Here is a 25,093-nt window from a genome sequence, read left to right as displayed (position 1 = left end):
ACTATGAGAAGAGGAACATATTCTCTAAAGCCTTTTTGCTTTTTTATAGTTGCATTTTACTTTGAAAGTAAAGTCTACAGGCACTTCCTATGTACATATGATGTGAAATAAAGGGCAGACACAATATCAGATTTGAGTAAAATATAAATGAACATATTATTTTTTAATTTATAAATAGTTCTTGTAACTATATAACAGATTACAGTATTTACATTTGACTGTCATGCATTTATGATTTTTTTTAAAGGAGGCAAAATAACGACGGGAAAACTCATTTCTCTGGGTATCTCAGTTGTCTCTGGGGTGAACTGATGATGAATTATTCTTTATGAATTGGGGCCTACACCGTAAGGAGGGTAACCAGTTCACCCAGGCAATCTGTGTCATGGAGGGATATGGTCACCAGTGGGACATTCTGCCTATTTTAAGGACTATGGAGAGAAGAAGTGAGAAGATTCTTCTCCAAGTTCTCAAACATGACTGCCCCACTGGACCCTTTAAAGATGCCAATCCAGTCAGCTGCCAGACCTTCTGCTTTTGTTGGATGTGCCCTAGGTAAGTCGGGTTACAGAAATTCCTGGTGATTGCACAGCACCTGGCTGATGCTGAGAGCTGCTGTTCTGTGTGTGCACGTTTCCTAAGAAAGTGTATCCCATGCTACACACTATGAATGTAGACATGGTTCAAGGAATAGTTCCTTAAACTTTGGTTCAAAGCTCCTAACCCTGGGACATCAGCATTTTTCCTTTAAGAGCCATTAGGACCTTGGTCTTGGGTTGGAAAAACCTGCACAACCTTCTAGATACATTGGAATGTATATAAATGCATTTAAGAGAACTGAAAACACAGATGTAACTAATGTTTCAAAGTGATTTCACCTGTGAATAAACTAGACCGGAGCCTTTAAACCAGCAGTTCTCAACCTCTCCAATGCTGTGACCCTTTAATATGGTTCCTTGAATTGTGGTCACCCCAACCATAACATTATTTCCACTGCTACTGTATAAACTGTAATTTTCCTGCTGTTATCAACTATAATGTAAATATCTATGTTTTCTGTGGGTTTTAGGCAACCCCGGTGAAAGGGTCCTTTGTTCACCAAAGGGGTCGTGACCTACCGGTTAAGAACCACTGCTTTAAACTATGAGTTCTCTGCAAATTAAAAATGGAGACCTTGATGTAAAGGCTTTATAAAAGAAAAATTTTTTTAACACAGATGCACTCCCTTCAAATCCTTCCCTTCTCACAGGACCGCGAGAAAGTACATCAGTTGTAGACACTGGTGCCTCTGTGGACGCATAGGCTTGCCAGTTTCGTGCAGGTGAATTTCTTGGTGCCAAGTTACACCAGGACAGCAAGGAAATTTAGGGATAAAGTGTGCAATAGAATTTCCTTTAGCTCAATGAGCTTAAAGTCAGCGCAGGTAACCCAAGGGGACCTCAGGGGAGACACGTTCCCTGGAACATCACCTGGGCATTCTTGGCACCAGAGAGTAAATGTGACTAGGAAAATAGCTGCGAGTCCTGTTCTTTCTGTCCCCAGAAAAGTCACCCTTTTCAGGAATGCAATTAAATGGCGTTTGGGAATATAAATTGAAAACACTATTCTCTTCAGAAAGCATAGCTGGTTACAGCCAATTAGGTGAAAGGTCCACTGCTGGGCTTCATAATCAGTATTTCCAGGTGAATGTTAATGCAGAGTCAGTAAGTGTGAACTGCTGCAAGCTACCCTGCTCTAGTCTGCTAGAGAAAATGGAAACAGGGAGCCACCAGCTGAAGCTGTAGGTTAAAATGGATTCATTCTAGCAAAGGTCAGTTTTGTCCAGCTAGTGAGTCCGGCTGCCAACTTCACTCCCATGACCTTAACCAAAGTGCTCTAACTTTGTGCCCAGTTGGCTTTTTGCTTGTCCTTGCCATCCAAGAACAGCATGGACAGCTGTGATCAAAAAAACAGGGCGTGTCACTAGCTGCGGGACTCAGATGCCACACTCCAGAATCTCTCTCTCTCTCTCTCGTTGTGGCATTTGGGGTTGAGAACCACGCCTTGGCTTTGCTCCCTGGGCAGCTGAGAGGTTGCGTGAGGTTTACAGGGCTTCTCACTTCCCTTCCCAAGTGGTTTTATTTCCTTCTATGGTAGAAATGGCACATTCTCCTAGGGGACCCTTCAAACATTCCCAAATTGTCAGCAGGGTCTTCCTGGAGACTGATGCTGTATTTGGGGATGACCTCTACAAGAGAATGGCATTTATATAACGGGCAACATCATGGAGAGTTTGTGGATCTGTCTTTTGAGAATCTTTGTACTTATGTCTGAACATGCACACATGCACACACTTAAAATATTTTTCTGGTTTTTTTTCCACTTTAACCCAATAGTCATTCATTCATTCATTCATTCATTCACTTTAAATATATATATACACACACAAACACACATATACTGAGGGCCTCCTCTGCTCTAAGCACTGTTTGTGTGGACAAGGGGCATGGTTGGTCATTTGACTTCAGAGGCTGGCAGGAGCATTTTGGAACCTCCACTGACTGAGATAATTAACCTTAAAATAAAAAGAAGCTATCTGCCAGGCAGTAAGATATCTTAGGGACCTCAAGAAAGGAGCAGAGTGAAGATTATAATCTCTAGCACAGCCTTTTGAGTTATATGATCAGGAGTCAATAAGTATAGTTATTATTTTCCTCAAAATGAAGGAGTTTGCAAAGCAGTGCAAACTATGCCAAAGCTTCCAGGTGATGCTGATGCTATTCTAGACGTTCCTCCAATAAAGAAGACTCTGTAGGTAGCAAACGTGAATTAGCAAGAATGCAATTTTAAACTCTAATGCTTAATTTTTATTTTTTTGCTCTTTATAATCATCAAAGTAAATAAGGGAGATGAAAATTATGTTTGCTCCTGTGATGAAAATTGTTTGCTCCTGTGTGTGTAATGGAAAATTATTCAGCAGCAGAGAGTAAAATTCTGTCATTTTTCAGAAAAATGGAGGACTTATATTAAATAATCATTTATCAACTGATGAGACACTAAATACATCACTTGTTAGCATCCATAATAAGAATACAACCTAGGGCTAGTGATGTTTCTCATGTCAACAGGCCAGACAGTCCCAACCCTCTGTCCTGTTCATTTTGGACATAACAGTGGAGTAAATTGTCTCTTCTGTAAATAATACTTTGGACAAGCTATGGACTAAGCCTCAGGTAAAATAACCCATATATATATATATATATATATATATTTTTTTTTTTTTTTTGCCACAGCACACACAGTAGGGTGGAGGTTATAACTGTGTTCATGTAGTCACGTATTACCTCATTTTATCTCAGTTCTCCTATACTGGAAGGACTAGCAATATAGGTTAGCACTGGCTTATTCTGTTAAATCAGCAAAAATTTCCTTTTATAGCATAAACAGAATATGTCCCAAGTTTAGACAGCTACCAAGCCCAAGCAGCTTCGCCTGTACAGTTTCTGAGTTGCCTGGATTTGTATTCTTGGTTTAGTGCACTCAGAATTCATGTTCTAAAAGTTCCAAGGTGAATGTGCAAGTGCACCATGGGAAATTAGAGCCCGGGTAAGCCTAAGAGAGTCGCCTCTTTCAGTGATGAGGATTTAAATAATGTAAGCTATCATATGATCTTAGATCCTGTTTTTTTTTTTTTTAATTGGCTGAGTTAGTCTTTTAGTCCCAGCTAAAATGGCTCCATTCCTTCCTCCCTTCCTTCTCAGTACACTTAAATTCTTTGTGTAGAAGTTGGAGTCTCACCATTTATTGGTGATGTCACAAACAGGACATTCACTCGCATTCATCCTTGGAGTTGTTTTCGTATGTTCATATCCATCAAATTTAATGCTGCCTCCTCTTATTTGTAGACGCATCTTTATGGATCACTGAAAAGAATAACTGCCTCATTTCGCCAACAGGGCAAATTATGGCATTCACCAGCAGCCAGGAAAGCATTAGAGGTGGAATTTTGATTGTCGAGAAGACATAAAAGAAGTTGGCAGAAACAAGAAGAAGGGCTTGTCTATGTTGGGGTGTGGGAGACCCATATAATCCTGCTGCTGTCTCAGTCTCACAAGCGGACGTAGAGGGATACGTCCTCTCTAGACGTAGAGGGTCATTCTAACATTGCTAAAAGAAACCACACCCAGCATACATGAAACTACCCATCCTTGACCCTAAGACAGCAGAGGCAGGAGGATTGTTGCTAAAGCTCAACATGGGTTACCTAGCAACATCCCTGTGCCTAAACAAGCAAGCAAATGAAAAAACTCAGGGCAGAAGAGTCAGATTTAAGTACAAAGTAGATATTCTAGTGACAGGCTTGGGCTTAAAAAAAAAAAAAAAAAACCATATCATTGCTTATTAATGATAAATGTTTGGGACAAGAAGTTTGGTGTTTCTTTCTCCAAGCGTATATTCTATTAGGTGGCTTAATGACTATTTCCACAGAGCCTAGGCAAAACCACTCCTTCCTTAGTCTTCCTGATAGTGGGTCCTGAACAAGGGTAAGCTGAGGTGGCTGATGCTTGGGAAAACATAGTAGAATCCCTTACCCGAGTTTACCTCTGATATCATGGAAGATAAATTAGGCTCCAGACCCACCAAACTTTAGATGCAATGAAGTATGCAGCAAGGGGAAAGCTAAAAGCTCTTTATATGAAACTTAATATTATATCAATTTCTATAAAGGACCGTAAGAAAACTGGGAAATAAATAGAAGCAACCCATTTATAAGAGATTCAAAAGCATAATTTGACAGAAGATTAAGGCTGTAAACTCATCAAAAATATTAGTGAGAAAGTTTTAAGATCGATATAAGCAGAGAAACACTATGTCTATAGATGAGGAGACTCAGTATTATTAATCCTTTCCACATTGGCCTGCAGGATTAGATGGTATCCCAGTAAAAGTTCCAAAAAAAAAGTTATTTTGAAACTGCTGTGTTAAATTCCAAGATTCACATGTGAATGCAAAGAAGCGAGGATAGCTAAAAATAATATTGAAAAATACGCCAAGTTGGAGAGGCTATCCTAGCACAGCGACCTGCAAACCAATACAGTAATAACCCAAGAAGTAAGTATTTGCAATATATAGTAAGTCTAGAAATAGACTCACACAAGCCTGGTTGTAATTTTACAGGAATATCATCCACACAACTAAAAGAGCACTCTCCATTAAGGACACTGGAACAACGGGATGTGAAGAAAATTAAATGTCAATTTTATTTCGTATTCAAGTGTTAATTGAGATAAATTATGAACCCAAGCAAACTCACTCTAAAAGTTCCCAGAAAAAAAAAGAAAACCTTTGAAATTTGAGAACAGTCAATGACTTCATAGAACGGAAATGTGTGTCCCCAACATGCCAATCACAGCAGAAAGAAATGGATGAGCTGGACGGATTTCATCAAAGTTCACATCTTTGTTCATGAAAAGATGCTATTACAAATATTAGCAGACAAACTATCAACCAGGAAGAAATACTTGTGACATAAGCCAGATTTGGGGAAGGTCTTTAATTCCAGCCCCTGGGAGGCAGAGGCAGGGAGGTTGCTCTGAGGGAAACACCAGCCTGACATGAATAGTGAGTTCTAGACCAGCCAGACATAGTGAGACCCTTTCTCTAAAACCCAGTGTATATACTTTGTTCAATCCTGAATTGGATTGTGTCCGTCTGTAAGAGCACAATACAAGTTGTTTATCCAATATCTCACATGTATGTATGTGTTCATGTATCTGTATGTGCTCACATGTGACCGCCAGAGGTCAACCTTGAGTGTCATCTTCAGGTGCCTTGGTTTTTGAGATGGTCTCTCACCAGGACCCTCAACTTGCCAGTTAGGCTAGGCTGGCCAGGCATGGAGCCACGGGGTTTACTTGTCTCTGCTTTGATGAAGCCCAGTTGATTCATTTCTTTCTGTTGTGGGCAGCATTTGGGACATGTACATTTCCATTCCATGAGTGTTTATATTTGGGTTTGTAATTCATCTTAACATTTGAATACTATATATATACACATATATGTATATATACTATGTATGTGTGTATAGATAGAGATAGATGGCAGATGTATGTATATTTGACAAACAATAACATAATAGTCAAGCACTCTAAAAGGGGATAAAAATGACACAAAGGAGGGTACACGAAGGAGTAGCTAACTTGTACAAAGATGATCAATACTACGGTTATCAGAGAAAACACATTAAAATCACCAGTATTATGCCATTCACACAATTATGATTAAAGTTAAAAAGACTAATAAACAATGTGGGTGAGGGTGAAGGCCAGGAACGATAGGGGCTTACACATATTACTGGTGAGAGCATGATACAGGCAGTCACTCTGAAGAAATAGTTGCATGTTCCCATGAAGTTGAACATACACCTACCCTACGAAACAGCTATTAGATATTAACTACACTGAGCCAAACCTAGAACAGCCCAGAGGTCCAGCATGAAGATAATGGACAAGCAGGGATGGGAAATGGACACTTGGTAATATATTGCCATGGAGGCATAGGACCTGAATTTACCCCCTAAAACTTACAGAAAAAGCTGGTGTAGTGGTATGAGTTTGAAATCCCAGAATGGGGGAAGTGGAGAAAAAATGGCCCCTATGGCTTGATGGCTGGCCAGCCTAGTCTAATTGGCAAGCTGGGCGGTCCCAGTTAGAGACTGCCTCAAAAGTCCACGGCACCTGAGGAATGGCACTCAAAGATGGCCATCAGGATGAACACTGAGTCCCGTATGTAGCCCCATATTGGGACTTTAATTTCAAGGGATACCATTGCCGTGATGAAACACCATAACCAAAAGCAGCTTGGGGAGAAAAGAGTTTATTTGCCTTACATATCCTGAATCACATCTATTGAGGGAGGCTAAGATAGGAACTAAAACCCAGTGGAAACCTGAAACCCCAGGAGCTGATGCAGAGGCCATGGAGGAATGCTTGCTCAGCCTGCTCTTATGGCATCCAGCACCACTAGCCCAACGGTGGCACCACCCACAATGATCTGGGCCCTCCTGCACCAATCACTAATTTTAAAAATGCCCCACAGGCTTGCCTGACAGCTCAGTCTTATGGAAGCATTTTCTCAAGTGAAGTTCCCTCCTTTCGGACGACTCCAGCTGTGTCAAGTTGACATGAACGATCCAGCGCTCATGACTCTGTCCTTCCAGATTTTCTTCCTCGGACATACCTCTCTCTTGGGGATGCTTCTTCTCCTTGCCTGCAGCTCTCCTTGGCAGATGTGTCACAACCCTAGGATGTCCACCATCTTGGGGGTCTCCATAGCAACACAGGCTTCCCTTTCACATCTTCAAGTGATGGCCTCTCCCAGTCTCTTGACACCTCAGGGGCTTCACACAGGCACCTCCACCATATTCTGCCTGGCCTCAGTGGCTCTCTGAAACTGGGGAGGAAAACTTCATGCCTCTAAAGCCACTGTATGAACAACATGACCAATTTCAGCTGCCAGTTTGGGATGGATCTTGGTCTCCTTGCATTGCATCAGCAGCCAGAGTGGCTTCTCAGATTCTTTCTAGGAGCAGGCTCACTTTCACACCTTGGAAGCTTCTGTGGAAGGTGTCTTGCCTTGAGAGCCTCACTCCTTTACCTCTGTGGCAAAAGAGCATCTTCCTTAGTGGTACTAGTCCCAACCGGTACAGCCTCCCTTCCAGCACATGCCTTGGCTGGAACACTGAGCTTCCTAGGGGCCCCGGTTCTCTCCAAACCATGCATTCGCTATTTTTTTCCCTGCCTCCCTTGCTCTTCTTCATTATAGATCTGACTTGAGTCTTACCATCAGCCGTCAACTGAAGCGTCCACTCTATCCCTGATGATTCCTTATCTCCTAAGGTGACACTATTGTGTCCAGTACTGATGACATTAGCTCAGGTGGCATGTAATAGGGGGCCTGTAAAACACTTTTTAAAACTTTTATTACAACGACCTATGCACAATTACTTTTACATACAATTACTTACATTTGTGTATATACACACGCGTGGGTTGAGTGTGCCATGTGCATGAATGGGAGCCAAAGGACACCTTGCAGGACTCACTCCTCTCCTTCTACCATGTGGGTCCTATGTGGGACTTGGATCATTAGGCTTGGCAGCAACTGTTTTACCCACTGAGCCACGTCACCAGCCTAGAAACAAATGGTTATGTCCTGTTTGTGCTCCTATTAATGCAATAATTTGCTTTCATGCTAGAGTGTGGTCTCAATCTCCTTGATTGTCATCATCAATACCAGTAAATGTGCTTTTGCTGAAGGGGAAAGCTCACTGACCAAGTTAGTTGTGAGTATGTGGCACAGGTTACTTGTAGGACATTCATTCTTAGCCTTGAGTCTCCAGGAGTCTAGAAAGCAATGAAACACTTGTACTCTCGGCCACATGACCTCTGTTGCCCCTTCAGGGTCTGTTTGTCCTCATGCAGGGTCAGAGCCTCCTGGCATAGGGCTGCTGGAATTTGGGGAACACGTTTTAACCTTTCGTCTTTGAAAAATAGTCAGAACCCAATTGAGCATGGGCAAAGAAAGCGCTCGGAGCTGTTGTGCTTTCCATGACGGGTACATACACCAATGCGCCTGTCGCTTTGGAGATGATTCTGTAGCTTCGTTGAGACTTGACTTTGGAGCCTACCTGGGGCCGTCTTAAAAGCAAGTCCAGGATGAAGCAAACTAGCAGAATTGCCATTGTCCATCAGGTGGAACGTAAATGGCTAACCAGAACTGGGTGTTTTTGGGGTACAGGGTTTGGTCCACGTGGAGGAGCTTGAGGAGCTGGCCAGTGGAGAGCCAAAGTCTTGTGTTCTGTCACTGAGATGTGAGGAGAGGGCCAGAGTCACCTGAGGAGGAGTTGCCCTCTGCATTGCTGTGCTCCCAGTGCCCCCCCCCCCCCCAGCTTTTACACGATTCACTTCTATTTTCTTTTTCTAACACAGCTCAACCATAAGAATCCGCGCCTTTCCCTGCACTCCCTGCAGCCCCTAGTGATGTTTTGTTACACTCATGAGGAAAGAAAAGTGTCTGCGCAAGCACGTTGTTTTTTTTCTCCAAGCCTTATGGACTTTCCTTTGATACAGAAAGAGTAATCTCACAAGTTCCACTGTAAAATATACAGGAGAAAGAAATACGATTAAGCTCCAGGCATGTGAGCTGCCACCTAGATTTCCTCCTGCAAATGAGCTGAGGGTGAGCTCTCCTTGACATTACTCATGTCAATGACCAATTATGATGAATCTGAATTGTCAACAGTGCTACTCACCTTTCACTTAAAATGCATGGTTTAATTTTGCCTCCTTTCTTCTAGATACTCAGAGTAAGCGGTACCCCACAGGCCCCTCGAACCATTAGCTGCTGCTCCACACCCCTTCATCGCTCTTTCACCTTCTCTGCCCTGAATATTCTTAGTGAGTAGCAGCTATCTCCTCTCTGGCCCCCAGCCCTGCCTTCCCGCTCCTCGGAACTGCCCGCACGGACGTTTGCAGAGAGGCTGCTCAGCTTGCTCAAGTGTCACCGAAGGAGAGGGGGTGGGGCCAGAAGAGCTTTAAAAGGGAGAGGGGAGTCTCTCTGGGTTCCAAAAGAGAAGCTCGCCCTGCAAGGAATCCTATCTGCTTATTTCTTCTTTAGCTTCATCCCTCATCCCGGTGGGGCTTGGAACTTTCCAGCAATTCTTTTCCTTCCTCGTATCTCTCTGAGCCCTTGCCTGGCTGTGCCTGTCACGGGGAGAAATCAGTCACCCGCGGGCCTCCAGCGCTCTGAGACTCTGTGAAATTTGTCATACGGGTGTCAGGTATTTCTTATTGCTGTCCAAAAAAAAGTGAGATAAAGAACTCTCCCGGAGCATTTGAGCCTGCACTCAGAGGTGAAGGAGCTGAAAAGTAGCCAGCCTTAAAGCAGCTAAATAAAAGATGCCCCGGGGCCGAAGGCTGACCTGGCTAGAAGCTCTGGGGGTCCAGCGCTCGGACCTCGCCTGCTCTGTGCTTTAGCAACTTAAAAGCCACCATCTGTTGACCTTAGAACCACAGAGACCATGCAGCTCTCACTGGCTTTCCTGCTGGTGGTTTTAAAGATTGGTGTAGTCACCGTCACAGCACAGCAGCACGGGAACTGTCAGCTAGGTCCTCCGGAGAGAAGCGGGACCTCCATTTGTGCAGGTCAGTAACCCAAGTACAGGAGCCCACCCTCGGAGGCATCTGCCTCGAGCACCTGTGCCTCCCCTGCCCCCCACCCCCGCGCCCCGCTTCGTCTGTCTTTGGGTGTGTATGTTTGCTTAAGTTGTGTATTCTGAAGTGTGTGTGTGTGTGTGTGTGTGTGTGTGTGTGTGTGTGTGTGTGTCTGTGTTTCTGTGTGTCCTGGTAGAGGTCAGAAGCTGTCAATTATAAAATGCCTCCTGTGCAGGAGTGAAAATGCCTCATTTAAAACCAGCTGAATATTTCTTTTCATGTAAATCTCAGTCCTTATTCTCGGGGAGCTGGTAACAGCCAGCTGATCAGCGCTGTATTTGAAACTGGAGGAAACATATGGTAGCAATGGGCCCTGTAGGTTTTGAAAGGCCTTCCTTCTGATGAGCGTATGTCATAAAGCACCCTGAGTTAATTAAAGGGACGTTTGCGTTTTGTTGTTGCTGTTGTTGTTTCAACAAAACCAAAAACCAGTCTCAAGTTCAGCCTCTTGGAAGCTCTGATACTGCTCTTGGGTTCTCAGTGACAGGTGCACTGTGACTTTGCAAACTGCGGAGAAATGACAAGGAGTAGCTGAGTCCCAGTTCCTTTCCTTAAACTCTTGTGAACTCCAAGGGGAATTGGGGCTTTTCCTGATTGCACACTATGGAGCCTAACATTCCAGTTAGAAACATTTCCTCACTGTTGATTCTTTGCTCCAAGGCTGAGTCCCTAACCTGCAGTGGAGGACAGGAAGATACTTCATTTCCCCTAGAGTCCACACTGTCCTGGAAGTCCTTCCTTGTCATCTTTCTTTTTTGCGTTCTTTTGAGACAGAGTCTCACTCTCTAGCTCAGACTGTCCGGGAACTTACTGCGCTTCCCAAGTGCTGGGATTACAGGTGTGTGCCACCATCTTGTTCTTTTAAGATTGGGTCTGTCTTCCTAAACAAACAAACAAACAAACAAACAACAACGTAGATGGAAGAAAACATAGTGTTTTCAGAAGAGAAAGCTCTGGAAGATAGATAGCTGCGAATCGTGAGACTAAAAGCCACGCTGCTGCTGTGTGGACCTCCAAACTGGATAGCTCAGAGAAACTGCACATATGGAAATCAGGTGTTATTGCTCCCAATCCCAGAGTGTTACCAGAGAGCGTTCATCATTCATCGCAATTGCAGAGCAGATCTCTGGGTTTTGAAGGGGCGGGGAGTGCTTGCTAATTATGCCTGCATTCCCAGGACCTAGGGCACTGCTACTTTGCACATACTCAGTAAATTCTTGCTCCTCTAATCACATGAATAATAGCATCAGAAAGGGGGAGACAAAAGACTGAGCTGAACCCCCTTCTGCCCCACCCCCGCACCCCAGTGAGCCAGTAGCTAGTGGAGACAGAGGAGGAAAGTCTTGGCCACTTGGCCACAGTTTTGCTGTGTGGACTGGAATGTCACAGGGTTGAGGGGATTCCCTGCAGTAGCTGGGAAGCGATCAGAGTCAGGTCCTGCTACCTGCTGGTTAGGGAGAGGTGGGAGCCAGTCCTGCAGCTGGTGGCAGAAAGAGCTGAGCCCCTGAGCAGACCTTAAGAAGGGGAAGAAAGGGAAAAAATGATTCTGTATGCATGGCCCTTGGTCCTTGGGAATAGTGTGTGGTTCCTCTGCCTGGTGTTCCTGCCCACTCATGCTGGAGACTGGGGTACTTTTCTGAAATAGTTTGCACCAGGTTGACAGGAAACTCAGACAGAAATAATGACTTGGGGAGACTGTGTCACAGTGTGGAAGAAACAGAATTTAGAAGCAAACTTGATTTTGAGTTTGCGTTGCTTTCTTAAGAGTTGGGTTATTTTACCATATCCCTTGGAAGTGACACCTGTTTCTTGGGATGATTGTTGGGGGCGGGGGATGGTGGTGGTGGGAGGTGGTGGCCAGAGGGAACGTGTGAAATATCCTTCACCCAACGACTGACCCAATAAATGACCTCTTAGGCTCCGTGTCTTGACTATAGTTCTTTGGTCAGCATTGCCTTATTTTGAATGCTGCAGTGGCATGGTACAGACTTCAGAGAGTGGCCCTCTGCCCCTTGGCTCCACATTGCTTGCGAGTCACTGTTTTAAACCTTCTACTTCACTCTGCTTCTTAGGTTGGTTGAAAACTGCCTAGGTCACACCCTGTCGCCCTTGAATTCCAGAGGATAGCATTTCTTTCCCCTCTGTAAATAGATAATGGTGACATGGTCTATTTTTCCCCCCACTTAAATTCTACTTGGACTTCTTGCCTTTGGCATTGAGACCGTTCACCTACGTGGTCAACTTGACCCAGAAAGAAGAATGTTTTGAGGCCTAACAAGATCCAGGTAAACCGTCTCAAGCTTGCTGTTCTCACATATGCCAGTCAGCCAACCCAAGAGATAAAAAGAAAATTTCTTTTCCCTCCATTCACGAGGATTGAAATCAAACAATTTCTTGGCTTTTATTTAAGCAAAAGCAGACGAGGACAGCAACAAAGAAGACTGTTAAGGGAGGTGATTTCTGAACTTTTAAACCTCTTTGCCCTGGAGGACAAATGTCAGTTGGACAGGGAACTGTTCCTGCCTGGCCAGGCGTCTGACCCTATGCTGTTTGTTCTTGGTAAATGACGATCACGGAAGAAGCCCAGCCTTGGAGAACCGGCTGTGGGAGGGATCTGGACATGGCACGGAGTCAACTCACCGGGGAGACTGCTTTTAGGAGTAGGCAATGAGGTCACTGGTTTCCGAAAGGGTTGAAGTTTGCTTGGCGTCCCTGACGTGTGCGAAGCAGAGCGGTTTTTCAGATCCAAATCTTGTCCTGCTTTCACCCAGTTTTAGAAAAGTTTCTGTTGATATCTAACTACGGAGAAACGGCAGGATGGTGTTTTATGTACTTTTTTTTTTTTTGGTCTGTAAATATAAGCCCTTGAGACAGGCAACCTGCCTGGCTCACGTCTCAGTCTTGCTACATGTGGGAAAATGTGTCTTGTTTTCTTCACGGTAAAAGAAAGCTGGCGGTGCCCTCTTCTTGGCATTGTCAGCACCGTGTTAACGTGGTTGTGTTCCTAAGTCCCTCAGAGTCGCTGTGGAACAGTACACTTTCTTCCAAGGAATTCCTAAAGACTTGCAAGAACTTTTCTGCTGGTGTTTACTTTAGCTTTTATTATTACTGCCAACCCGAACAATCCTGAAGCTAGAGACATGTAGTTTCTAACACTAGAAACTGGAGGAAAAGCAGTAACCATGGTTACAAGAGCCCCGACGAAGGGCCGTGGGATTAACCATGTGCTCACACTGCCATCCAGAATGTGTCTACTCCTCATGTGACACAAGTATTATCTGGATTTTAGGTGCACTAAGAATTCAAATTTCTTTTCTAGATTATTCTTGGAACTGAGGTAGCTTTTTCACACTGTGAATTCCATGTATTTCCCAGCTGTCCCATTTGCTAGGCACTGGGACAAAAAGATTGCTCAGAGTCAGGCCTCTGCAGATGATTGCAATTCTGCCAAGTGTGGAAGAAGAAGAAGAAGAAGAAGAAGAAGAAGAAGAAGAAGAAGAAGAAGAAGAAGAAGAAGAAAAAAAAAAAAAGGACAGAAGGGATTTCCCTATTTCCTGACAAGCCTCATGCGCTCTGAAAATGCACTTTCTTCTGTGCCCATACTACAAGCTTCCCAGGGCGATTATGGGATGGCGCAGGCAAACACATCTCCTTTAGCAGGCTTGCCCCTTGACATTGTCTTTCAGAGCTTTTTCTTTCAGTCATGGGAGTTAGGGAAGGTGCAGAAACTCAATTCTCTTAGGCCAACACAGGCTGGGCACCTCGATTCCCATCATCCCCTGACCCTTCCAAGCCTGGAGTTTGAATTTGCACATCTCTTTTCATTTCTGACCTTGGTTTTTCTGATTCTCCCAAGCAGGCTGAGCATGCTCATGTCCGTCAGTGTTTGGATTTCCCAAATGTTTCCCAGGATACTCCGTGTCCTGGAATTGTGTGGATGTGCAGGCATCTCAGACCTAATTGTTCCTCTAGTAAAGATTCATGATAACCACTGATTTTATTTACAAAGCCCCAGGATACACTATGAAGGGCCTTTCATAGAAAAGCACAGACTTCCTGTACTCCAGCTCCCTTCTCTGCACATACCTCTATGGGAGGTAGCTCTTTCTGTAGGTAGACGGTTGCTAGGATACAGAGATTGAGAAGAGCATCAGGGCAGCTGCCTTGCTCTTTCGTGTGGTACATCAGTTAAGAAGCAGTGCTTCATTTCATTCGCATGTCAGAAGTGCTTCTGCTTTGTGTTACTTACTCTAATAAGATATGGCAGCTAGGTCCCTGGGACGAGCCAAAGCTAGGGTGTTTTTTGTCTTTTTTTTTTTTTTTTTACCATCCTTGATGGCAAAGCATTTCTATATTTTTATTCTTACTGCAATCACATTTGCCTCCAAAGTTTCAAATAAAATGCTTATTTAAAGTATTTTTCTGTGTATTTTAGTAGCTGTATATATAGCTGTGATCCAGACCTCAGTTATAGCCAGATTGGGACAGAGAACGAAGAAATTAGGGTTGAGGAATAGGCTTGACGCCTTTGAATACTTTTCCTCCTCCGTATTAAAAGTCTTTTTTGTTGGGTTAGAACATAGTTGCACACACCTTTAATCTTGGCCCTCAAGAGGCATAGGCAGGTGGATCTCTGTGCGTTCGAGACCAGTTCCATTTACACAGTGAGACCCTGCCTCAAAACCAGAAAAGTCTTTTTGTCTAAGGACCACTTACATAACAAGTATCCAGTGGCAAGCATTTATATGTCTAGCTGTGTTATTTGAGAAGCATTACTTTTTTTTTTTAATTGCTACTTAAAAGTAACAAGAAGAAAAGCAATTATGTTAGTTATAAGTAAGACCCACGTCAACTTCTAGCAGCCTGGGTTGTAGAAAGCACGGATTTTCGTGACTGATGACGTTTTTTGTGAAGAAGCCTAAGCCTGTGCTAAACTTTGGAATGCCTGGATGTTACAAAGTCGCATATCTGACTTCTCTCAGGCAGGCAGAGGTGGAGGTCCACACAGAGGCAGCAGCTCATGAGGGACCTCTCTTGCCACCTTGCAGGACCCACCTGGGTTCATGTCCTGCAAAGTTATAAGGCACATTGGCACTTCCCAAAGTAGACTGTTAAAAGCCCACCCATGTGATGACTGTTGGTTCTCCTTGCCAAAAAGTTTTCCCAAATTCTAACTTGGATTAAGAAAACTTTCTTGGGGCATGGGAGATGATGGCTTAGTGGGCAAAATGTGCAGTAAAGTATCTGGGAAAATTTGTCTCTGTGTGTGTGTGTGTGTGTGTGTGTGTGTGTGTGTGTGTGTGTGTGTTGGGGGTGGGGGCACACACATGTGACATAGATCTCATGTCAGAGGACAGACTGGGATGTTGCTGGCCTCACCTTTACCTGTCATCTCACTGCAGCAGGCTTGGAATTACAAATGTGTACTACTGCTTCTGACTGTGTGGGATCTGTGAATTTGAACTAAGTTCCTCACGCTTGCTTGCCAGGCAAACATGTTACCCACTAAACCACTTCCCTAGGTCTGAAAAACGTTTCTAATTCTTCATGTTGATAAGTCCATTTGAGTCTCGCCATAGTGCTTTTTAAAGAAAGTTGAGCCTAATTTATGTCAAGAAGCCGAGAGGTATTTAAACCGCTCACTGAAAAATAAATAATTCCTTATAGCAAATGAACACTACAATAGAGTCCACTGTTTCTCAAAGCTGCATTTTTTTTTGAAAAAGCCTTTTCCCCCAGTTATCTTGATTGTGGAACTGGCCAAGAGACAGGCACGTGACTTAAGGGAGCAGACAGTAAAATCCAGATATGGATTCACAAACAAGTCATTTGATCTTTCACAAAGGCACAAAAGCAACATTGAAGAAAATTCATCTTTTTTTTTTTTTTTTTTTTTTTTTTTTTTTTTTAACCAAATGGTGTTGCAGTAGTTAGACATCCAGGTGTCTGGATGCTTGAACATCTGTAAACGGCACATTGAACCTGGATCCTAACTGCACAGTCTCCACAAAATTGAGCTCAGAAGGTATTGTAGACCTGAAGTCAAGTATAAAACTACAAAACTTTAAAAAGCAGACATCTTTGCCCCAGTGCTAAAGGAGGAGTACTGAGAATGCTATTAGGAACAGATTTTTTAAAAACTCTAATAATAATCAACTCAAAACCAGGCAAAGAACTTAGAAAAGATGCGAGAGTGGTCTGTTAATCTATGAACAGGTGACCGATTTTAAACAGGTGGACACACTCATTTAAGGCTTAAAAAGAAATATTTTTTTAAAAGAAGGGCAGGTAGGAGCCAGACTCTCAGTGGACCACCATGCCTGGTCAATATGGTGCTGGGGATTGAACTCAGGGCCCTGAACATGCTAGGCAAGTGCTCTATGAACTGAGCCACATCCTCAGCCCTTTAAAAAGAAATCTTAATGTGGTATAAAGCAATCCTGTTCAGCAGTTGTTTATTCTTGCTTCCTTATCCCTGTCCTATAAACCCACTCTCCACCACTCCCTGGTGGGAATCTTCATTTTACTAAGGTAAATGGGGACTGTATAATTCCCTCTTTGGCATGAAGGTAATCACCTGTTCATAAACCACCCTTGCATCTTGTCTAAGTCCTTTGCCTGTTTTTTAAGTTATTGATTATTATTGGAGTTTTTAAAAAATGCATATTGGTTGTATCAGGAGGATCAAGTGCAAGTTGGTCTTGTCTCTAGGAGGAGTCTGGTGGTCCCCAACTAGTGGTCACTTTGGGAGTTCAAGAGATCAGTCTAAAACATTGGCCTCCCGTTGAGTTCTAAACCAGCCTATGCTTTAATTCCTAGAGTCTTTGAATTTTACCTTCACATAGAAAAAGAGTTGGCTTACTTACCTCCTTCCCTTCCTTTTTCCTTTCCTTTCTTCCTTCTTTCTTTCTTCCTCTCTCCCTTCTATCTCTTCTTCCCTTATTTCCTTCCTTCCTCTCTTCCCCCTCCATCTCTGTTTACTTCCTTCCCTTCCTTCCTCTTTGCTTTGCAACCCAGGCTGGCCTTGAACGCTTGGCCAACCTCTCTGCCTTAGCCTCATGAATGCTTGGATTACAGGTATGCACTACCATTCGCAGCTGCAAAAGGGCCTTTCTAGATGTGATCTTGAGGTAAGAGGACAATCCTGGGTCCAAAGGACAGCGGAGGAGGAAGTCAGACAAGAGAAGTAGGGATCTGAAGGTGCTTCATTGCAGCTTCCAGGCGGGGAAAAGAGGGGAGAGCCAAGGGGTGCAAAGAATGCATTCCACGTGAGCTGCAATCTATCCTAGAATTAAGTAGAGAGTTTCCAAGTGATGCAATCACAGACATTGACTTAAAGGGTCCTCCTTTCTAATTAGCTCCCACAACATGGAGATGAAGAACATAGCCTTGCCAGGGATAAGACTTGAACAGCATTTTCTGCAGTGAGTTCTTGATCCATCTGAACTACAGCATGCCAAACACAAACAGTTCCTGGTGCATTCAGTTTGGGGTCAGCAATGCAGCCTGATACGTAGAAGCTAAGATCTATAATAAGAAAGACTTACCTTAGTATCCTGAATCAACTTGGCCTTGGTCCTGGGATCTGTGACTAGGCACCTGCTCCAAATGTCAGTGACATCTGAACAGGGGCAATGGCCACGTAAATAGTACTACTGAATTGATGAAGCAATGCAAAGTGCCACTCCCCAAATAATAAACATTCTGCCTTGTTCTTCTCCAGCCATTTATCACCACCTCCTTGTGACATTAACACATGTAATACCCTTAAAGACTGAGAAATGCTGCTGAAAATGAAGATGATCATTGCAGAGACTACTGTCTCCTTTATGGCTCCGAGGACCTAAGGCAAACTTGTGTTACCTTGACTGTGGACATGGTTAGGAGTTAGCAGGAACTGGTTGTGGCTGGCTTGGAGGGGGTGATAATATTTTGTTGCTCCTCAGGTCTCAAGTGGTAGCCCTATTCATTTTCAGGAAGCAAGAGAATTCTTTACAGAGCTAAGACTCAGACTGGAACCTCCTGGCCTCTGTACTACATCTGAGTTACCTGGATTCTATATCCAACATGCCTTGATTCTGTTTCTCACGACTAAGCTGAGAGGAAAGCTTTGATTATCAAAAGGGCACTTGGTGCCCTTTTAACTACCATGGTTGTAACTGGGGGGTGGGGAGGGAGGGAGACAGAGACAGAGAGAGGGAGAAGGGGAGGGAGGGAGAGACAGAGACTGAGAGAGGGGGAGGGAGGGAGGTAGAGAGAAGGGCAGAGACAGAGAGGGGAGAGGGAGACAGAGAGACAGAGAGACAGAGACAGAGAGAGAGAGAGAGAGAGAAAGAGAGGAGAGAGAGAGAAAGAGAGAGAGGAGGAGAGAAGAGGAGGAAGGAGAGAGGAGAGAGAAGAGAGAGAGAGCGAGGGAGGACAGAGAGAAGAGAGAGAGGAGGAGGAGGGAGAGAGAGAGAGAGAGAGAGAGAGAGAGAGAGAGAGAGAGAGAGAGAGGAGGAGAGAGAGAGAGAGAGAGAGAGAGAGAGAGCGCTGCACTTCATACAAGCCAAGCTATGCTCCCCTTCAAGTGGTCATGAGCGACTGCTGCAAGGGTTTAGGAGGTTGCCAGGTGGTACAGCCCCGGGTGGTGGCAGGCTTTCTTACTGTCACCCACAATTCAGAGGCGAGTTCTCTTTTCATGTTGTGGCTGAATCCTGAAAGTCCAGAAGTTAGTTCACCATCTTTGTCCCAGGAACTCCTTGGTGGTGATGGGGGGGGGGCGGCGGGGGGCAGCATCAGTTACTTTTCTTGTTAATCTAGCGAGGTAGTTTAGGTAGCTCCTTGCTCCAGTAAGGTTCTAAAGCGTCCAAGGTGAGCAGAAAACTGTCGAGGCCTTCTCTCACTTACTCATGCGTCAATCCCACAGACAGAGAGGATGGAGATGTTTGGTCTGTTGCCCACTTCGATCCTAGTTTGCCTTTTGTCTCTCTCCCATACTATGGGGCCTCTGTTCTTTGTAGTCACTAATAGAAATCTTCCATTTGCTCCATGCTTCTTGGACTCCTCTCTGGTCCTGGAAGTTACTCTATCACCCCGAAGGCTAAGAAATCAGGGGTTCTCGTTGGTTGTGGTCCTTGGACTTGCTCTTTAGAGAAGCAGTTTGATGCTTTTATGCACTTCCTTCTTATTGCACCAAAAATTAGTCCAGTACACTTTGATGTGGGGAAGCTTTTGTTTTTCCAAAGTGCACCCTGTGCTGAAATACACATTCACACGTTGTCTCATGCTCTGGTGTTTCCATCCCCCTTGACAGGTGTGCAAAACCACAAATGACTGCAGTGTCTCTAGAGTGGAGGAAACTGACATTTGCGCTAATTCTGATCTCCAAATAGTTTCACTGTACTTCAGAAAGTCATATTACATCCCAGGTCTACAAACACCCAACCGCAGCACTCGTTTACATAAAACAGGGCTGATGGTGCAAGGACGCAAACACAGTCTTCAGGGAAATGGAATTAAAGTCAACCACACAAGTAATGAGGACAGTGGTGCCCTTACCCGTGATGGTGACAGGTGACAGGTGGCAGGAGGGGATGGGACAGGGGGAGGGAGAGGGTGAAAGGAGGGAGGGAGGAGACTGGGTTGAACAGACATTGGAGAAGGTTAGGCACTATCTAGAGGTGAAGAGTCTCCCAGGTGAATGTTTCTCCTTGGTATTGGGAATTGAACCCAGGGCTTTGCACATGAGGCAAGCACCCTCCCAGCGATAGAGCCCAGGCTTCTTTTTCACTTTTTATTCTGAACAAAAGGTCTCACTAAGTTCTCAGGCTGGTCCTAACTCACTATGTAGCCCAGACAGGCCTTGATCCTGTGATCCCCCTGCTTTGGGCAGAGTAGCTGGGTTTACAGGCTTGTGTCACCAGGCCTGGCTGGTTCTAAGACACAATAATCTCTGGATTGTCATTTTGATGGGAAAAATAAGATGATAAAATATTAGCTATCCAAATTTCAATGTAGTGTTTTTAACATTTTTTTGTGTTTCAAAATATTATATACATTAATGCAATAATTTGTGTTTTATGAGTTATATTTGTGAGATTTTCCTTTGCTTTTTGATTTGTTAATTAATTTCTGCTCTGGTTGGTTTCTATTGTGACAAACACTATGACCAAAAGTAACTTGGGGGAGGGAAGGGTTTATTTGGCTTATAATTTCCACATCATAGTTCATCACTGAGGGAAGCTGAGGCAGGAAGTCAGAGCAGGAACCTGGAGGCAGGAACTGAAGCAGAGACCATAGAGGAGGGCTGCTTACTGGCTTGCTCCTCGTGGCTTGCTTAGACCTCTCTCTCTCTCTCTCTCTCTCTCTCTCTCTCTCTCTCTCTCTCTCTCTCCCTCTCTCTCTTTCCCTCCCTCCCACTTTCTTCTTTCTTCCTTTCTCCTCCTCTTCTTCCTCCTCCTCTTCCTCCTCCTTTCTTCTTCTTTTTGTTTTCAAGGCAGAGTTTTTCTGTGTAACAGCTCTGGCAGTCTTGGAACTTGCTTTATAAACCAGACTGTCCTGGAACAAACAAAGATCTGCCTGTCTCTGCCTCCTGAGTACTAGGGTTAAAGGTGTTTGCCACTACAAACACTACAAAGCCCAGCTTTCAGGTATCTTTCTTATATAATGAAGTTCCACCTGCCTGGGGTAGCACTGCCTACAGTAGAGTAAGCCCTCCCATATTGAATATCAATTAAGAAAATTCCCCACAGTCAAGCCCAAAGGTCAAACTGATAGAAGCAAAACCTCAATTGAGGTTCTCTCTTTCCAGGTGACTCTAGTTGGTCTCAAGTTGACAAAAACTAACTGCACAATATCTTATGTGTCTAGTTCAGGGTATCATAAAAGAATAAATAAGACCATAATGTGAATATTTGCTATTATTGTGTTATCATTTAAATAACTGCCATGGGATGAACATGCTTATATGAATTTATTAGTCTCTGTTGGTAAAACTCCAGGCAAATTAATAAAATACAATTATTTTTTATTTTAAAATGTATTTTATTTTATGTGTGAGTGGTGCGTGTGTGTGTTGCCTACATGTATGTCTGTGCATCACATGCATGCTGTGTCCACAGAGGCCAGAAGAGGGCACTGTATCCCCAGCCCCAAAACTAGAATTACAGACAACTGTAAGCTGGCATGTGGGTGCTTAGAACTGAACCTCTGGGACAGTACCCAGTACTCTTAACCACCGAGCTATTTCTCCAACCACTATTTCTTGATTAAGTAGATAGATAAACAAACAAATAAATAGATAACTCAAAGAATTTTTTGAGTGCCTACTATGTTACAAAGAATTGGACTATAATCTGGGGTGATGAATAGTAAAATGGTTAGAATGTCATGCCCCCTCTTTCTGACACATAAACTATCCATGTAGTAACATAAATAAACACAACGTCGCTTCGATCACATCAATACATCAATGCACTAAAAGTCGGTCAGATGAAAGTGTTATTTCTAGAAAAGGCTTGCCACACATACAGGAGAAGATCCTTGTCAATGATTCTATATCCGTTTGTGGTCCACAAGTTAGTAGCTCTAAGCTTAGCCTGTCTTTCCTCTATGAAACAAGTCATGCCCACATTCTAGTCCTTGCCTTCCCATTGAAACAGTGGCACAAGCCTACGTAGCAAAGCCTGGGCTGCCGGGAATGCATGGTAGAAAGATCCTGACACGTACTCCTGTGTGGCTTCATTTTCATCACTCTAATAATCCCATGGGCAGGAGAAAGTCTGTGAGATCTTCAGACAGCCTTGCCAGCCAGCACGAGAAGACAGGTATGCCAGTGAGGTTTTGTGTTGCTGTGTCCAGAACGCCTTCCTGTTCAGTAGAAAGGATTTTATTTGGGCCAGAGGCTCAGAGTTCTCGGTCTGTGCTTGCTTGGCTGTGTGTTTTAGGATCCACTGTGAGACAGGACGTCACGGCAGCAGGAGCATATAACAGAGGCTGTTCTCCACACCTCTGCTGACAGGAAGCACACATGGCAGTAGTGGAAGAGGCCAGGGCACCATAGTGTACCCTTAGTGAACCACTTCTGCCAAGCAGGCCCTACTCTCTGCTTTGTCTGCCTCCTAAGAACGGATTGTCAGTCGAGCATCTAACCCATGGACTGTTGGAGACAGCTGACCTAACTGTCTCAGGAAGTGGGCTCACACACTCAGCAAGAAGTATGCCGTCACTTACCTCAGAGGTATTTCGTAACCCAATGAAAAACGACCACCTAAACCTCACCATTATACAAAGCCACTTGTCTCTCAGTCTGTGCCCTTTCCATGTCTTTGATGGTGTCTCGGGGCCTTTACAGCTTAGGTGGTAACCAAGCATGAACCCTTCCCTGCTGTCCCGTGGGCTGGTGTTGACACAGAGATAGGGGAAGAGGCATTGGTCATGGCATCTATTAAAGTTTCCCCTGGCCTGATACCTCTTCCTTCCTCCTGCATCTCCTCTATTAGTGTTTATCCACTGAAATGTAGTTAATGCTTTCCAGATTTAGACCCTGACCCAGAGTTAGAGCCTGCTGAGCCATCATGTTTAATCTTTAGGACCATAAGTCATTTACTAAATTCCATTACAGGATAAAGGCTTATTTTATTCAAAGAGAATAAGATAAGGACAACAAGAAAGGTAGCTAGACCCTTGTCCTCTGAGCTTTCCCTCACCTCATTTTCTTTTCTTTGTTTCTTTTTTTTTTTTTTTTTTTTTGGTTTTTCAAGACAGGATTTCTCTGTGTAGCCTTGGCTGTCCTGAACTCCCTTTGTAGACCAGGCTGGCCTCAAACTCACAGCAATCCGCCTGCTTCTGCCTCCCGAGTGCTGGGATTAAAGGCGTGCGCCACCATGCCCGGCCAGTTCCACCATTTTCTAAATACAGGGCGGTAGCATCCTATTCCCTTCTGGTCATGAGAGACTAAGGAATGCAGCCTCCTTCCAGGAAATGAGACTCTCCCCAATTCACTGAAGAAGGGATGGGCTCCCATTCAGATACTGAGATGTGGCAAGTCAGAGTAGAAGGTGGCGGTATCTAAATAGGAAAGGGCACCAGGTGTGGGCTTAGAGCTCAGAGCAAGCCGTTGCTGGGACCAGGGAGGTCTTCCGCTAAGGTTTAGTAAATGAAACTTCAAGGTGCCCGCTGAAATTCGTTCCAGATAGAGAATAGTCTTTGAGTGTGAGTTGTAACATTTAGATTGGTTTGATACTCAGATGTGCCTGGCTGAGGGGGAGGAGGGTGGTGAGCGCGGCAGAAACGTTTTGGATTCTTTTGGGTTTGGATTTTGAAATATTTGCGTATGCATAATGAGCTGTATTGAGAATAGCATCGGAGTCTGCAGGCAGACCTCACTTATACACATAACCTAAGGATGACTTTATTCAACATGTTTAGTTTACCTATGTGATCAGGCATGACATTTTCCACTTGTGACTTAAGACGCCCCTCTGACCTCTGCCATATTCTGTGTCATTACTTGATAGCTCCAGCCACAAGGCAAAGGTGGAAAGAAGAGTCTATTTCCACAAGGAGCATTTGTAATTGTTTGACTCTGAAAGGTTTCCCATAGGCTTTGAGTGCTTGGTCCTCAAGGGCTGTGGTGTTTGGAGGAGCTGCTGAACGTTTAGGAGGTATGGCCTGGCTGGCCACAGTAGGGAACCAGGGGTAGAGTCAGCTTCTTGTTCTTGTCACAGTTTCTGCTCTCTGGTCCACTATGATGTGAACATCCTTCTCCACACTCTTGCTGCAGTGAGCTGAGATGTCTTAGCCTTCCTTCCCTACCACAGTGGGTTCAAGCACTCTGAAACAGTGGTCCAAAGCCAACCTATCAGGCATTTTGGTCATAACAGCACAAAGTAATTAATGCAGTCATTTTATTCCCAGTCTATACAGCTAAATCCAACATTCGTACAGACTTTCTTTCTATGATAGAAAACCTTACCTTGTTTCTTTTTAATGTGTATTACATGTACATTAGTAGAACATATATTTCTCTGTAAAAAATTCATTTTTTTCATAGTTGACAATGCACATTTCTTATAATCCAGTCATAAAGGCCATGGTTTGTAGAAATTGACAGGAGTCCTGTATTCTGTACAGAATAGCTTTTATTTAAAATACAAGACTAGAAATTTAAGTTAATTCTGCATTTTTAATCATCATGGGAAGGATTGTATGTGGATCAGATTAAATATCACTGAAAATCAATAAATTGGTTTCTTTCTCCCCACTCAGGGCCTGCACCCTTCCTAATTTTCTCATATGGAAAGAGTATCTCTCGGATTGACCCAGAAGGAACAAATCAGCAGCAGTTGGTGGTGGATGCTGGCACCTCCATAGTCATGGATTTTCATTACAAGGAGGAGAGACTCTATTGGGTGGATTTAGAGAGACAACTTTTGCAAAGAGTTTTCCTTAACGGGTCAAGGCAAGAGGTAAAGAACCATTATCACCCGTGGTATGTGAGGAATTTATACAAAAGCTGACAAGTGCGACAAACTGAATTTTAAATGTACAGATAATTTACGGGCCTGATCTCAGAAGCTAAACAGTCTCTAGATGGGGAGATAAATGAAAATGCATTGCAGTTCAAATGTGCATGTGTTAAATGGAGGCGTTTAATCTGTATCAGTGGTGCTAGACTAGTGACTAAAGCTCACAAACTCATATTTGCGAGCCTCCAAAAGAACATGTAGTTCTTAAATGTAGTTTTGAAAACATCTCATTTTGTTAAGTTGGTTACCTTGAAGGCATTGTTTGCATTTTTGCACCTCAGACAGTTTTGTCCCTCGGTGAATATTTGATGGGCATCCTTTTTTGGTTGC

General features: G+C 43.9%; 1 protein-coding gene across 1 annotated transcript in view; it reads left to right on the top strand.

The window, feature by feature from the left end:
• The first annotated feature begins 9,593 nt into the window (after positions 1 to 9,593).
• The window catches only part of Egf (epidermal growth factor), a 75,082-nt gene continuing 59,582 nt past the window's right edge, over positions 9,594 to 25,093 (top strand). The window contains exons 1-2 of the mRNA XM_051165573.1: positions 9,594 to 10,184; positions 24,504 to 24,703. Of these exons, the coding sequence (XP_051021530.1) occupies positions 10,061 to 10,184; positions 24,504 to 24,703 (324 nt within the window). The 5' untranslated portion in view covers positions 9,594 to 10,060. The remainder of the gene's footprint in view (positions 10,185 to 24,503; positions 24,704 to 25,093) is intronic.

Source organism: Acomys russatus, chromosome 23 (genome assembly GCF_903995435.1).
Source record: "Acomys russatus chromosome 23, mAcoRus1.1, whole genome shotgun sequence".
Lineage (NCBI taxonomy): Eukaryota > Metazoa > Chordata > Mammalia > Rodentia > Muridae > Acomys > Acomys russatus.
This window is presented reverse-complemented; position numbering and strand designations above follow the sequence as displayed.